This window comes from Oreochromis niloticus, linkage group LG20 (genome assembly GCF_001858045.2).
Source record: "Oreochromis niloticus isolate F11D_XX linkage group LG20, O_niloticus_UMD_NMBU, whole genome shotgun sequence".
NCBI lineage: Eukaryota > Metazoa > Chordata > Actinopteri > Cichliformes > Cichlidae > Oreochromis > Oreochromis niloticus.
The window spans coordinates 17,754,784-17,771,990 of NC_031984.2; the positions used below are offsets into that span (position 1 = coordinate 17,754,784).

A 17,207-nucleotide genomic window follows, 5' to 3' on the forward strand; every position below is an offset into this window, starting at 1 on the left:
CTTAAACATAACCTGCTCTGGGGCAGATTAGGGCAATAGCACAAGTTACCATGGCGATATACCCTGGTAAGAAGTGATCTCCCTTCATAGTGCAAGAGACCCTGAAGTGTCCTGGATGAGAGGGGATCTTGGTTCATAGTACGGGCCTCTGGGATCCTGACTGCCATAAACACACAGTCACACACACAGACACACACAAAAAACACTTACACTGTCAGGACTGATTGCTTGACTCTCATCTCCGGTTTCAAGTAATTTTTCCTGCTATTGAAGTGGCATCTTCCCCTGCTTGGGAATGGCTTAGGTTTCCTGGACTAAGTGGGCAAACCAGAGGATGAGTAAAGATATTTAGAGCTCTTTAGTGGGCCAGCGTGGCCGTGCATTCCTCTGCTGCCTGTCAATCATTTGGCCAGAGATGGCAGCCATTCCCACAAGATCCCCCTACTCACCTCATTCCTTCCATTTTCCTTCAGCAGTTTTCTTTCAAGCTTTCTTTCAGCCCCCTATTTTCTTTTGTCTCACACACAACTTCTGGCACATCACACGCTCATATACAAGAGTGTGTGCATGCATGTGTGTGTGTGTGCCAGGTGGGTCTCATCATGAATGACACTGATTGGTACAGTTGTACATTCCCTCAAGAGAAAGACTGGTTTCTGAGACATGAGGAGAAGCTTCACCTCACAGATCTGTCTCTAAAAGCAGATGGGAATGGCCACTGAACAGAGGCGGCACTGTGAGCAACAGAATGAGAAAATGGAAGTGCATTTTATTTGTCAATCAAAGTTAAGGACAGCTTCTTAATGGATGTGATTGAATCTGTCTCCAGATAACTGGAAAATGTGGAAAATAATGTGTGTACGCTTTTGTGCGAGTATTCTGGGCCTGCCTGTGTCTGTGGAAACTTAACTCTTTAATACAGTAGATGTGTGTCTTTCCTGCCTTGATCAGGACAATGCGAGGCTGAAATGATACTCTACCAGATCAGGTAACCTATCAGAGACCTTCCTGCATATTTAAACAGCCAACAACAAAGCACAAGGCCAAAGCTCCAGTTGCCATGGGTTTTCTTGGACTAGGTTTCGATTTCTGTCAGAAGATTGTTTTGAATGTTATGAACATTTGTTTAAAAGAGGCCAGATCGGGCTGTTTTAAGACGCATGGGATTGTTTGTTTGATTTAACTGTCACATATCTGGTTAGACAGCTACATGGATGAAACTGCCCTTCAGTTTTGTTGTCAGAGTGTTCTCTGATAGGATTTGACATTCCAAAACAAAATAATGATCCTTAAAATACAGGTTTTATTGACTCATAAGCTCGGTTGTGTTAAGCAAAGCAAGAAATGAAAGCAGAATTAAGTCATGACAAAATAATAAAATTGACAGAAATAAAGTGCATAATAAATTTAATTCCTGATGGGGAAAGCTAGTTTGCAAAAATATTTGGCTTAAAAAAGTCATTTTTTTCCCCCATCAAACTTAAATCCAACCAAAACACAATACTTGACTCTTAGATGGTTGTCACTGCAGACTGCAGACCTTCTGGTTCTCCCTCCCAAAATTCCCTGCACTGAATGTGACTGTCTGTTTGGCAGCACAACTAACTGATGTGTACTTAATAAAATGGTATCTAAACACAAATAGTTTCTTGGCATTCTCTGTGTGAGCAGTGTTTGCTGATTAAACTGATAGTTCATTAAGAAACACATAATCAATTAGAATTCTTACTATCACTGTCACATTGTATTAATGTCTTTTGCAGATATAAGGCTTACATTTTTTATGGCGATTGTACTTTGATTTACATGCAGCACTCTGCAATAGTCATAAGTTATTCCTCATTTCTTTAGATTTTGCTTTAGGAGAACCAGACTTTTTGTATTTTTGTTTTCTTGAGCAATAGTTTTTCAGGTTTTCTGAAGGTTTTTCAGAGTTTTTCTATGGACATGAAGGCACCTAACTCACGAGTTGTGTCTATACATGACAGATGCATAAACACATAATTTATTCCCATTTTTTTTTTATTCTAACACAAATGCCAAAGATAACAGCTTTGGCATTTGTGGGATAAAATAGTATGGTTTCACCTACAAGGTAATTCTCAAAGACCTGCTAGCCAAAACCTTCGCATATCTCATCATGGTGTGCAATGTGTTCTTAAAAAATTTGAGGGAACTGGACAAGTTTAATTCAATTCAGTTTTATTTATATAGCCCCAAATTAAGTCAAGTGGAGAACAAAAAGAAGTGGCTGGGCTAAAAAACTATATCTATAGCAGATGAACAGTATCTGAAAATCATGTCCTTAAGTTGTATGAAAAAAATCCAGGAAAAACTTGACACAAGACCTGGGAGATGCATCTGGCCCTTCAGTTGATCCAGCTACTGTTCGCCAAAGCCTCATCTGAAATGCTCTCAGTGGAAAGGTGGCTGTCAAGAAGCCAGTCTGAAGGAAGTGTTACAGGGAGGAGAGGTTGAGCTACGCCAGGTTACACAAGAACTGGACTGAAAATCAATGTCAGCGGGTCTTATGGATGATGAATCCAAATTGTCAAATTATCGGAGGTCAGAAGGGAAGTATAACACTGAGTGTCTGCTGCCATCTGTAAAACATAGTGGAGACTCATTCATAGTTAGTGGTTGCATTTAAGTCAGAGGTGTTGGGGATCTTGTCAAAACTGATAGAATTATGAACGCAGAAATGTGCCATCAGATTTTGATCCACAACGCAATGCCATCTGGAAAGCGTCGAATTGGCAGTGGCTTTATTTTTCAGAATGACATTGATCCCAAACACACTGCCAATGCAGTAAAAGCAATACCTGGATAGCAAAACGCACAATGGCTTCCCCAGAGCCCAGATCTCAACATTATTGAAGCAGTGTGGGATCATCTTGACACAGAACAGAACAAAAGGCAGCCAACATCCAAAGAAGAGCTTTGAATGTCCTTCAAGAAAGCTGGATAACTATTCTTTAAGGCCACTTATAAAACAATTATAGGAAAGTTTCCCTAAGAGACGGTTTGTTGAAGACTAAAGGTGGTGATACAAAATATTGGCTTTCAAGCTCATTAGAATTGCACAAACTCTTATTTATTCCATGTTTATATGCACATTTCAGTAAATAACTCCACCTATTTCCCATTTTCCTAGAAAAATATAAAGAATGAGGGATGACAAAAGACTTTTGCACAGTACTGTATTTATCACTGGGTAAGCATCATGTTGGTGGCAACTTACCCTATAAAAAGAAGTCTAGACATGAAGCTGGAGTTTAAGTCAAAGTCTTAATCGGGCACATAAATTTGCACAGCAATATAACATTTGATATTTTGTTCCTCACCGACTGCCAGTAGAAGTGTTAGAAGCAGCACGCCTTTAATGCATACTTTGGGATGTGGCAACGTATCTGTATTTGGAGAGAACACAGTCTGCGGTATTTCACTTCAGCTTCGTCAGATGTGACCTCAAATATCTTGCGTTCTCTTTCATCACCAGCGTTTGCTGTGTGTCTGCCAGAAGACCTCTACTGAGTTTTCATTTTGAGGTTGAAATGTAATGAGTCGTAAAAGATATAAATGACTAAAAAATGACTTGCTAACATCAACGGTAGTGGCAGTGATGAATAGTGAAAACAAGAGGAAAATTAAAAAAAAGAAAAAAAAGAATGTGGAGTGTAAGTGGGAATGAATCAAGACGTGATTGAGCGACAAGAGGAAGTGAAAAGTGAGAGAATTGCGCCGTTTGATGGATGTTTAGGGATATGGGCTTTTGTCAGTGAGTGATTCGATGGAACGGTGTGCTGTGGTCCCTGCTGGACTATTTTTGTTGATCTTTCCTTGTTCTCCTAGCTGATTGATGGTTCATATAGGTAGCGAGGCGGAGAAAAGATGTGGTCGGAACCGGGTTAAACTCCACCCTGGGCTATCCCCCTGCTGCGTTCTCGCTTACTGTCTTTCTTTCTGCCTCATTCACTTTTGCTCCCTCTGTCCATAGTTTCTTTTCCCTCATGCTTTCTTCTCTATTCTATCCCATTTTGTTGCCGACTCCTTATTTCGCCTTATTTCCACATTCTCGTTCCAAATCTGTTGGTAAAGGGCGAAAAAACAATTTAAACAAAGGTGAGAACTTGATGAGCTCCCTAAAACTTACAGTGAGCTTATTGGACTAAGTAAACAGAAAACATTTCCATTCCCATTTGCTGACCACTAATTAGCAGTTCTTGACAGTTTTTGTATGATCTCATCTGAACTCGACTGACCTCATCTGAACTCGACTGACCATGGTCACCATTCTCAGACCCAACAGCATGCTCCTGTCTTCGTAGATCGGTGTGGTTTGGGTTTCAGTGTGAGTAGCAGCATCGGGCCCCCCAGAACAAACATGGCACGGTCCAAAATAAAGCCCCCACAAGTTCTTCAGAGGCCTTGTGGAAAAGCCATAAAGTGGAGTTACAGCGGTCAGAATGGGGATGAGATATTTAATGGTTTACACAGGGAATGAGATAAATGCGCTCGTGACCTAATGAGTCGACAGATACGTGTGCACGCAGCACGATTGCACGCGCATTAGCATTGCTGTCCAAGTATACGTGACACGTGCTTCATCACGAATGGTTTCATTTGTGTGACATTTTATTCCGTATTAAGGTCCTTGGGAAATGTTTGTAATCTTTTTGCATAGTTTTGTTTTCTATTTTGAAACTTAACAAAAAAAAAAAAAATACACACCCATAAACAGAAACAGTAATGTGGGCTTTGCTTGGTCTACAGTCAGTCAGCAGGTGGTTAACCAGAAGGCAGTGAGGTGGTGATAGAGACAGCCAGAGACAATAAGCCCCTTTCTTTTTGTTCTGACCTCCTCTTTCCTCAGGGTCACCCTGCTTTGCTAAGACCACTTAACTTCCAGTTTCATACACACATATACCCAAATACACACACAGACAAAGACATACTTACACAAACATTCCATGCCACAATAATACACTCCGAAAGCAGTTTTCACTCTTGCTTACAGTAAGTCGGCTCTTTGTTAACACAAAAGTCTCCGAACAGAACAATTAAACTAGATGAAATATGACATATTCCACTCCTCTACTTACTCCTGTTTATAGGGAAGGTGTGTCTGTTTCATTTTTTATCCCCACTCCAGCACATTTAATTGATCAACTTTCAACTTTCTTTAGGGTTTATACTTTGCTCAAAATTCTTAAGAGTTTTAAGGAAATTATATATTTTTTAACTGGTATAGTATACAGATGAGATCAAAGAGGAAATAGTAATTTCTGGTCACTGTATGCTCCATAGTTCCATATATGGAATTTTTGTACTTGACCGATTGCAAAATATTGCTACAACAAACTGATGAAATGTACTTTTGATTGATTGGAAGACAATTGTGTAGGTTGCCTGGTGCGAGGCAGCCTGTCGCCAGACAGCTGTTCTCTGTCTAACTGACTGCCATCACTCTCAGAAAGACTGGCAAAGGTTTGTAAGTAACTGCCGCCTAATTTACAAACAAAGACAAATTACCAACCCTGACGTGTCTATTTGAAGTATTTGAGGTTATATTCCTACATAAATTTGCTGTTAAAATCCCATCATGCAGGAACGCTGGTACTATTTTCAAAAAAATTAATGAATTTCTATTTCAGATTTGGGAGCTTTTGCCTGGACTCTGAATATAAGTACTAAATATGAATTTCTGTTTCATGTAAATTTCTGTGTATGTAGGCGGCAACAGATTTTCGCTAATCACAGTTAATTGCTGTAACATCACAAACATAATTGCCAACTTGACTCCAGTTAATTGCAAACCAGTAGCAGACTGATAGCAGTTTGTCTCTGTGTTAGTGATTTTTTTATGGTCATCTTGAGACACCAAAGTCACTGATAAGACGACTTCAAAGGCGATGAAATGCAAGTCTATTGTACATGGTTGCAATAACTGTGGTAATGTTTCAACTACCTTTTTCCCTTGTGTGACTGTGGCATAGTGAGTTTGACAGACCTGATATCATTCTGTTGATTTATTGGCTATTGACAACAATTTTGTCATCTCCATGACAACATACTTAGTTGTCTTATTACCTCTACCTTCTTGCCTTAAAATTAAATTGAATTAACTTGCATTCAGGTGTCATTATTAGTTCAAAGTTTGGCGTTTACTCAAGACTGTGACTGTGTGTGAGACACTCACCTAATATTTTACTCGTTGATCAAGTAGAAATCAAGCTTATTTCAGGCACCTACTGTAGAAACTGCAGACCAGCATTTATTTTCCACGTTTGCCAGAGTGACTGCTTAGTGTTTGACAGGAAATGGATTCCCTTGAAACAGGATGTAGGAACTGGCATGCAGTGCTGGAAATGATCAGGAAAAATAATCAGAGGAGCAGCAAGTGTTAATGAGGAGGAACGCCTGCAGCAGCTCTTCCTCTACATGCGCACGTGTGTTGTGTATGTGTTTCTTATGTCTTTGCTGGCAGGATGTAATGATGATGGATGGAGGGCAAAAGAGCGTTTGAGGCAGCGGTGTGCGATGAGAGTTTGTGCCGTGGTACTCAGGGTGACCCTATATTTTTCAATGTCATAAAACCATTCACTGTTACAATATGAAAATGAATGACTTTCATGCTTTGGTAGCAAACATTCATTCACCCCATTGACAAAGGTCCTTTTGTCAGTGGATTTCAGTGTGTGTGTGTGTGTGTGTGTGTGTGTGTGTGTGGGTGTCCTTGTCTTTTTTTTCTTTCTTTTTTTTTGGTCTTGTTTTACATCTGTGCTTTTCCATGTTCCCTTCGTAGCCTTTAGGCACACAGCTGTGTTGCCATGGTTTTATCAGCAGATGTTATGGTGTTCAATGAGACAGTGTCCCACTCTCCACCCTGCAGCCCCTGCTGTGAGCCAGTTTATATCCGCTTATTATCCTGAGTCAGCCCTGAGGTGATCTGTCCATTATACGATTCCGGATCAGAGCTCTGACTGTTGCCTTAACTTAGCTTTCATGACACCCCTCAAATGACACAGCCTTTGCTCTAGGACAGGGAATTTCCCACATTTCCGTAAAGATCAACTTCAGTCTTGTTATGTCTGGGATGACCAGCTCAGGTGGAGATGAAAACTTCTGTTTGCATGCATGCACTTGTTTATTCAATCTGTGTAGGCACATGTAGCTGCTTTCTGACCAAACAGTTTTGGGTGGAAGTACCCATTAGGGAGGTGTGCTGGGAAGCACATGCCTTGCAGCATTTCTTCTTTTCTTATAGGAACTCTGAAGCAGTAAGCAGTTGGTAATGCAAGTCAGCTCATATTGGATTCTGTTAGTTTCTTAAAATCATGTTTGACTCTCTTCATTCAAAAGTTTCCAGACACACAAAAAACCAAGCCCCTGTCTCTTCCTGCCAGTGAAGGATACAGATTATTAATTTAAAACTGGTACTTGTTATTGGCAGATGCCCACAGCCGAGGTATTGGAATTGGAAAAAGGTGGATCCCTACTTGTAACCACCATTTATCAAATATTCAGTCCACACTTAAGTATAAAACAAAGTTATTGCAGTTAACTAAAACCAAAATAAAATTGAAACTAGTTGTAAAAAAATGTTTTGGTTACCTTAAAGAAACTAACAGAAGCAATATTATGTACTTGAGAATAAAAAATAAAAAAGTATATGTTAAATATTGACCTGTACCCCGCTTCTTGCTCTATGACAGCTGGCATAGGCTCTCAGATGACTGTGAATTGAAAAAGTGTAATAAAATAAATAAATGGATGTATTGATGGACGGATGGGTGGGAGATATCTTACATTTTAGTCTTTGATAATTTAGTCAAATCAGTTGGCATAACAAGTACAGGGAAGCACTGGAGCATATATTTATTGAGACAGGGATGTGAGTGAAAAGTGTTTTTGTGTTCTCTATACATTTGTCTTGTATGTGAAACTGAAATGAGCAAATACACACTAGTAAAACAAAATGTAATTTCATAATTAAAATGAAATAAAATGAAATAACATGAAATAACATAATATAACATGAAATAACGATGTAAAACTACAATAAGGTTGGTCGGGACCAGTCACAATACATCACATCACGCAAAGTTCCTCTTGTGCTGAGGCAGTTCCTCCTCTGTAGAAGGAAATACCCCAAAAAGGAGTTCTAAGAACTCCGGTGGTCCTCGGTTTGAGCTGTATGGACATGGGAAAAAAGTACCTAAAACTATAAAAATGGTCTTTAAGTGCCTTCTGTGTGTAAATAAACAGTGTAGGGTCTAGGAGAAGTCCAGGCCTTGTTTACATTTTCCGTGTAAAGTTCTTCATACTTCCATTTGACAACGCCCCCCTATTCACACGCTCACACACTGAGCACATCAACATGCACGATTTACTTAAAACAAAACAAAAAAACATCCTTTGGTCTTCAGGCGGGCTACTCTTACAGTATTTGTAACCTCCTGACATCTATTGAAGGCTTCAGTTACATCAACATGAAACTATGGCTCACTTGATGCCACTCTGTATAAATAAAAGATATTCAGCACCTGGTGCTTATATACCAGCGGTGTGAGTTACTGTTCTCTATATATCCTCATGGGTTTTTTGTTCACCTTTCACCAGTCTTTAATAATGCAGATATTAGTCAGCATGAAAACAGCAATAGGCTGTTTAAATCCAGCTGTCTGCATTTGTTCTCGTTCCTTCTGCATCATATGTGTTGGTTTGTCTCGATGCGTAAAGTACATCTCACCAGAGAGATGTTTGAATGATAATAGGTAGTATGCGAGACTTTGGTGTTCTAGCATTGTCTTGAATTTAAATAGTCTTCCATATTTTAGTGATGAAATTCAGACTTGGCCACATCAGTGGTTTGACAAACCTGAATTAGGCGAATATTATGCCATAAATTGAGATGATTAGTTTCACTGCACAGGCCTTTGAATAAATTAAATCTAATGGGTGCCGTGTGGTGTATTTATACAGGCTAGAGAGATGTCATGCAGCCAGAGAAGTGAATAGCTCACACAGCTGTGTGTAGTGCACCACAGCAGGCCAAGAAGATCTGAGTTCAGGCATTAGATACATTTCATCAGACACTTTCCTTGGGATTTAAGAACTTTTATGGTGGTGTTTTCAGTTGAAGTGACATTCAAACTTGTTTGAAGACACACACACACACACACACTCACACGAACACACACTCACACGCACACACAAATGAATGTAGCTGATGGTTTGGATATGAGCTTCTGTAAAGGTCATAGAATTTTAAAGACTGAGATTGGGACAATGGAAAACATATGACGGATGTTTTTCTGATCAACCTAAGACTCTATTTGCAATATTGGACTCCCAAGTGTGTGAGTGAGAGTGCAAATGTTACTGCGCAAGTGTTGGTGTGTCCCCAGGCCTCGGCTGTGGTCTTACAGGTTTTCACTCTCTCTGGTTCTGCTGTTTTGACTGTGGTCTACTCATATAGTCCCCGTGTTGTTTATTGCGGCCCAGAGCCGACGATGGGCCCAATACCTTTGCAGATTTGCCTGCCAAAAAAACTTTTATGATGAAATGTGAGGCAGGGAAAAGGGAGGTGAGGACAAACAGTGAAACTGTTTTCTTTAAGCCTCTGTTTTACTTTGCTAACCAATTTCCAGAATCTACATTTGGCTGTCATTGCAAGCAAGAAGGAGGAATTTAATCAGAGTGTGTTTATGCATTTGTGCACGTTGTTTGCATATTTAATTACAGATACAGTTTTGTGCCTTGAGATTTGTTGAATATACATACGTGTGCGCACGTTAGAGTAGTTACAAATTTGGGAATGAATTAATTTAAAGAAAATCCAGGGTTTGCCAAGAATTAATAGTTTTGCAACCACAGAATGTTGAAAACATATCAAGATATTTTTTTAAAATTATGGGGTGCTGAGTGAGGGGCTGGAAAGTTTAAGTGGGTTTTTTTTGGAGGAAGATGGGGTGATATAGATGTGTTTTTAATTCATCAACTCAGCGGAACTTCTCAGGGCAGTCTCCAGTGTTCCCTTTAGATTTGAACTAAGCCAGACTGGACAGCAGCAGGCTTTTCTACTCCTCTCCCTGACCTTTCTCTTTTTCTGCTAAAGAAATGTCACGATTACAAAACAGAATATAGTCCCTGTTGTCCACTCGTGTAGGTAGAATCAATACCGTGGTTGTCTTGGAGACAGCAGGAGTTCTGTGTTGCATATCATCTCCCTCAAATCTGCACTGAAAGGCGCAAACCTACAATGTTATGCTTGGGGAAATGTGGGTCTGTACCAAAGACAACCTGATTTGAAGACTTCAGGGATTTCTCACACTGACACATCACTCTGTCTCGCTGCAGGACCTGTGCCTTTAAATGGCAATAGGAAATCTCCTGGAGAGTGTGCAGCATGGTTGGAGGGATGGAGTGTTGAAAGAGAGGTGGTAGCCACAGGGGAAGAGAGCGAGAGAGAAAGAGAGAGAGAGGTGTTTTTGAAAGATGACACAAGGAAGAAGGGCAGCAGAAGAAAAGGAAAATTGGAGCGGAAATTGAGGGAGAAGAGAGAGGTTAATCACTGTGTGCAGTTAGCCGTCTATCATCTCAGCATGTGTGCCAGCTGATAAAGCCATACAGTATTTCCTGCAGCAGACCTGCTGTTGGAGTGGTAGCCAGTGAAACAGCAGTATGCCGGTGGTGTTAACATGCTCAGTCCAAATGATGTACTCACAACGGGCATCATCGTACCCTATCCACCTTCTTTCACTTGTTCATTTATTACATCCCTTGCTTTCACCCTTACTATTATCTGTCCTTTCATTTGTCCCTCCGCATCTCATCATCCAACTCTCGCTCCTTGTTTTTCCATGTACTGTGTCTCGCAGCGCTGAGTGCTTTAAGAGGGTATTAGCAGGGCGTCTGTGTAGTACTATCACAGCTTAGTGGGCCAGTGCAGGTGAGACAGCAGGGATTTCCTGTTAGGCCCCTTTGCTACATTCTTGCTAAATTGCTCCTTGCCAGGTGGAGATGGAGGGGAGGAGGTCTCGCTCTCTCTCTCTCTCTCTTTCTCACACACGCACATAAATGCAGTGGCAAATAGACATGCACACACACACACAGTATGTGCATGTATACTATACGTGCAAAGGATTAGTGATAACACCAGTGTGTGTGTACACGTGTTTGTGCGCGCGTTTGTGTGTAAATGTGAATTTGGGAGGACAGAGCCGTTCTCAGTATTAGACTTTGGTTGTCTGCCAGAGGAGCAATATGAGATAAATACTTCACCATCTTACACCTGGGGGTCCTGGCCTGCTTCTAATGGTACAGTGACAGGCACCTTCTGTGTGTCTCTGGAGTGCATGGCGCACTCTCATTTTACACATGCAGGTACATAAATATATCGGCAGGGAGGAACTAACTGTGCTCCAACACAGCTGTGCTTTTCAATTGTGCCTTTAGTATATCTGCTTTTTTTCTATTGACGTTTTTCTTCTGATTGCTCTCATATTATTTGTTTTGTCTTGAATTCTTGTGGTTTTAAATTTCTCTCGGCATTTGCACAATAACAAAATAACAGTCAGAAATGGCACTTACTTTGTCCAAGAATAAAGTTCTAATCATAAACCCTTTTGTGTCATTAATTTAATACACACAGTTTGTGCAACAATATTATTATACATCAGAATAATGATTTAGGTGTTACAGTTGACTAAAGTGAAGTTAACTAACTGACTAAATCTTACCTCCAGTTGCTCCAGCGCCCGTCCTCCCTTTATGAATCACAGTAAGTGCCTTGTCAAATACCTGGGAGATAAGTTTGAAAGCAAAACAGAGTTTTTGCTTTAACTATTTTCACACTGTTCACGGTGTGTCCAAGTAATGCTTGTTAAAATGACTGTTAACAAGCCTTATGATACTTCCCTTCATCTATGTGTGTGTGTGTCCTCTTGAAGTCAAATAAAACACACCTGAAATTATACATGGGAATAAAGTGAAATTGCTGAAGAACAAACAAAGAGTGCATAATGGGTTTCGTCTGTATGTGTCACTGTAGGTGGCGCAGCAGAATACTCATACAAGTCCAATAAGTAGTGCTGGAACGTGCACAGATATCTCTCATCTCACTACACTTAGCCAGACACGTCGAAATTCTATGTGTGAGTGTGAAGCGTGTGAGCGGTCTGATCCATGGCAGCGCCGGCCCAATCATACAACACTCTCAATAACAAACGACAGGACAGGCTCCTGGCTCTTTCTCTTTCACACACACTTTGCTTCAGTCCGCAGTGGTTCAAATCATGGACATTAGGTCAGAGTTGAACTTTTACTACTTCCAAACGTCAACAAGTAAATGTGTTGAGAAATGTCATTTCTAGTGCTGAATAATAACATATGGGCCACCTGACCAAGAACTGGGAAAAATCACGGTGTAATATTTCTTATTCTCTTTTTTGTGTAGTGCTTCCTCTTTTCTCTACATTTGCCTGTCAGTCACTCAGCGCTCATTCATCGTCAAACGGTCTGCCTTAAAACAACTTTTTACAGATTACTTTCAACCTGTATGGTTGCCTGTCTGTCTGACTGTATGAATTCTGGATATCCTGAATACTGGTTCATATCACCCTCTCTGAAGCTTACGTCCGCTTTTCTCTTTCCTGCTACTTGTCTGTTAGTGTTTGTGTTGTGCAGATCCTGCTTTTGGTGTCCTATTTATCTGCATTTTCAAAGTTTTGTTATGCCTGCCTATTTGCACTTAACTTCTTGTCTTGGTCAATTGTAGGTAGATGCTCTGCGAGTGCGTTTGGAGGAGAAGGAGCAGTTCCTGACCAAGAAGACCAAACAGCTGCAGGACTTGACTGATGAAAAGAGCACACTAACGGGAGAAATCAGAGACATGAAGGACATGCTGGACGTCAAGGAGAGGAAGATTATTGTCTTGCAGAAAAAAGTACGTAAAGCCAACATTTGCAACAACACATTGGATTATTTCACTCAGTGTAGCCTGACTTTAAATGCATATGAAACCTATCTGTTGTGAGTTAAATTTACTCTTTTTAGAGAAAAATGCAGCACATTGTATTATAAACTTTTATACAAAAAATCAATCAAATTAACATGTGAAAGCTTGTGGCAATAGTGCATAGTGTTGATGTTGATCCACTGAGTTCCAAGTGCTCATCAATAAATTAGAGACAGATAAAGTAAACATCTTATTATTATTGTACAAAAAAAGAAAAACAGACTTGTTCCCACAGGAATTGATGGAGCCAAAAGGAGAATGAGTGTTGGGCCTAAACACACTCTAAAAGCACTCAAACCAATAATAATAATACTACTAATAATAATTCAACTGCTGTTAAAAGTGTGAGTGGATTGTAATGTAACTTAAAAAGACACCTTGCTGGACATTCTCAGCACAGGGCTCCGGCTGAATTTTCAGGGAAAAATCCAAACAATGTGATATTTATGGATTCTCTCAGTGCCACTTATCTACCACGCAAATTCTATGTCTGGACAAAAAACAAAGAAAAAGAAAATGAGAAACAAGTAACTGAGCTGATATTATTGTGTTATAACAATAGTTGAAAAGGCTAGCTGTAACTTCTGGCTGTCTTCCACAGTATTTTTTATCCCCCAACCATTTGCAGTAGATGGCTGCACCCTTGAATTGAACTGAAAATGTATAAACGGCGCTGGTCTCTCAGTCATACGTGACATACAGGACATCACTGTGCAGCATCGCAGTGTAGGCCAGAATCTTGTTTTTCACACAGTTGTTTGTGTTGATGTTCATTTCCAAATTCCTATGGGGTTTGCACATTCAAACTAACACATGCAACAGGATGCTGACAGCAGCCATGTAGTCATTAAGGGCAACAGTTGTGGATATTTCTTTTTGTCAACTTTAGGACAAGGTAAGTCATACTAAAGAAAAGAAATTTCAGAAACTTTTCAATGCCTAATCTTTCTCTTTTTAATTGTAGAAAAAGTCTAATGTCCAGTGAGTGAACTTACTTTTGTAACAAAAGTTAAAAAAAAGAAAAAAAGAAGTCATATTATGACTGGCAGTTTTATTGATTTAAATCAGCTAAATATTTTTCTAGTTCAGTCAGCCATATTAGAAATGAAGTCTGTGATTAAACACTGAAAGCGAATCGTTGACTGACTGGAGGTTGGCTAATCAGAGTTTTCATCACTGTCTTTGAACATATATACAGTACCTCCGTGTGTAAACTTGTACTATGCAGTAAATGGGAATGATGAATTAAAGAAACATCGTACTTTTGGTCCCAGATGCCACACATGACCCTCTCTTTCTGCTTGCACACACTTGCACGGCATGTCTCAGAGGACTTAATGAGGATGGCTATTTAAACCGGGCTGGCGGCCACCTGTGGTGTGCATGCTGGCAGTTCCTCTATAGACCAATTACATACACATAAAGGTCTTCTCTCATCTTCCTTGTTTCCTCTCATGTCCTCAAATTAGAGGTCTCTCTCTGTCTTCTCCCTCTCTCCCACTTGCTGAGTTTAATGAAAAGGAGCACAAAAGGTCAAATAAAGTGCCATCAGGGTGTATGCGTGCATGTGATTGTTCTAAAAATATACATAATTTTTTGTTTGTGTAACCACAAGGTTTGAGGATCTTTATGCACTGCCTATACTGTGCTGTACTCCTCCTTATAGCATTTACTTAAAGCAATATGCTTGCTTTTAGCTAATCGCGGTTCCACACTCCAGTTGGGTGTGAAGTTGTTCTCTAAAAATGCCCTGTTTACTATAGCTGTTCCATTTAAATGCAAAGTGGCTATAAGTCAAAAGCCCTGTTATTAGGGATGTTTCATGGTTTGCTGTTGTGCTTTGACATCACTTTTGACCAGTACACGCTCAAACGTGGGCTTACTGCAAATGCTTTGCTTTTCCTTCATATCATTGTGTTGATGGCTGTTTTAACACCAGCAAGTATTTTTTCTTCGTTGGTGTATATTTTATCTCTCTGCAGAAAGCCTCCCTCTTCATCCATATCTTTTTGTGTGTTTCCTTTTCTCCTTTACAAATATTATTGCTGCAGACGTGCTCCTCATTCATCATGCCGCAGTAAACTTTAAAAGGCAGAAGTTCTGCAACACCCTTAAAAAAGTCAGCAGGAATATGATGAAAATGTTTGAAATATGTGTTAACGTGAGAATGAATTGAAGTGCGAAGTGACTGAGAGTGATTTGAATGAAGACGTGTGCCTGGTGTTTTAAACTGTGGATCAGTTGTCTTTCTCATTGTTTTTACATACACAAAAAATAGCATTTTGATTCTACAAATAGTTTAATAAACGTATTGCAGTGTCAGTTAAAAATGTACAAATTTCAGTGAATTTATTTTAAAATTGATAGTATAGCTTCACTGTAAGAAGGTTCCTGTTTCAAAATTCCTATACTCACCCCTTAAACTCCAGTTCGATGGACGGATGGATGGATGGATGGATGGATGGATGGATGGATGGATTTATGGATGGATGGATGGATGGATGGATGGATGGATGGATGGATTTATGGATGGATGGATGGATGGATGGATGGATTTATGGATGGATGGATGGATGGATGGATGGATGGATTTATGGATGGATGGATGGATGGATGGATGGGTGATTTTCTGTGAAATTAAATTGCTTACATTTGGCTGCTTAGTACTAAAATAGTTTGACAGCACAGTGAGTGTCTTGGTTGTGAGAATTTCCATTCTTGACTCAAAGAAAACCTTTGTTGTTGACAAAGTGGTTCCTGTGTGTGTGGTGACAAATAAGTGCAGTAAATTGTTCTTTTTCCATTATTGTTGTCATTGTTTGTTTTCTGTCTCCAACACCTTTCTGTCTTTCAGTTTTAAAGCCCCCATCCACTTCAATTTAGCCTTAAGCTCCTAACAAGGGCTGTTCTTTCTATTCCTTCTAGTTGTTCAGCTGGAAAACATCACACACTCTTGATACCCGTCTTTAACTGAATGTAGCCCTTCCTTTTTAAAGTTATCTCTTCCTTTTCTACCTTGAAGGACTCTCTGCCATCGCATCGTTTTTTGGGGTTTCCTCTTTGTGCATTGTACCCTGAGTTATTTTCATGTTGTCTTTCTTTAGTTTAAAGTCATCGTTTCTTCAGTATAGGTTTTCTTCTTCTTCCTTCTTATTTATTTATTAAAGACTTTTATTTCTTTTTCTGTGTTTTGCTTCTCCAACTGGAAAGCCTGTCTAATGCTCTGAATGTCTTTCTTCTCTTGGAAATAGGCCTTCCTCAACATTGCTGTCTCATCCGTTTCTATCTTAAAAGACTTAATATCATCAATCATCTCATTGTTTTCGCCATCAAAAGCCCTCCATAAGTGCATCCTTGGTTCTTTGTTCAAAGTGGGGTTTGTTTTCATGTTCAGTTTCTCCAGCTGGAAAACTTCCCTCATCATTTGAAAGTCTGACTTTTCTTGTAGGCCCTACTTGCCATGACCATCTCCTTTCTTTTTATGTTGAATGTCTTCCTGCTAAAGACCACTCTTGAGTCCTCTCCTAAAGGCTTTTCTTTCTTGTTCTGTGTCCTCCCTTGCCAGCTGGAAGACATTCCTTGTCTCATAAGACTGTGAGCTCAATGTTGAGTGCAGTTTGACTTTGAGTTCACGTTCAGATTTTCAATTTCTGGCCTTTCTTTGCTTTTTCATCTCTGGCTCCACTTTCATCTTGTTTATCTGTGCCTCTTTGCACAAAGGTTTCTTCCGTGTCTCTTTTTCCGGGTAGAAGTGATAGTTTGCCTCCTTTTTAGGAGGTCTGTTGTTTCTGAAATGGCATGGAAATTTTTGCCAACTTTTTGCTTCTGAAGCACACCATGTCATTGAAATTCTTTTAGAAGCACAAAAGGGCGGAATTAGTTTGGTTGACTCTACCAGAGGTTTGTGGTTTAATCCAGTCAAGCTATTTTGTATTTGCTTGTTTGGTTCAGTTGTTTTGGCTTTGGTATATGCTTGGGGAAGGGTCAACTAAACGGCTATTTACTCAGTTTAACTCAGTTTATATAGTGCAGGCCACAACAACAGTCATATTCATGGTGTTTTAAATTTTAAGGTGAAATCCCCACAGTATTAGGGAGAAAACCCCAATGAGCATGCACTTGGCAGCCATCACGAAAAAGAACAGGAAGAGACCTCTGGTAGAACCAGCCTCATGGAGGTGCTATC

General features: G+C 39.9%; 1 protein-coding gene across 12 annotated transcripts in view; it reads left to right on the top strand.

Annotated features, from left to right (window-relative positions):
- Positions 1 to 17,207, top strand: part of LOC100695931 (ELKS/RAB6-interacting/CAST family member 2-like) — a 155,025-nt gene that overhangs the window by 24,634 nt on the left and 113,184 nt on the right. For all 12 annotated transcript variants that reach the window (XR_001224690.2, XR_003215694.1, XM_005477984.2 and 9 more), the window contains one exon: positions 12,782 to 12,949. Coding sequence is in view for 10 of the 12 variants with exons in the window: in XM_005477984.2 (XP_005478041.1) it covers positions 12,782 to 12,949 (168 nt within the window). In the remaining 2 variants the exon portion in view is untranslated. The remainder of the gene's footprint in view (positions 1 to 12,781; positions 12,950 to 17,207) is intronic.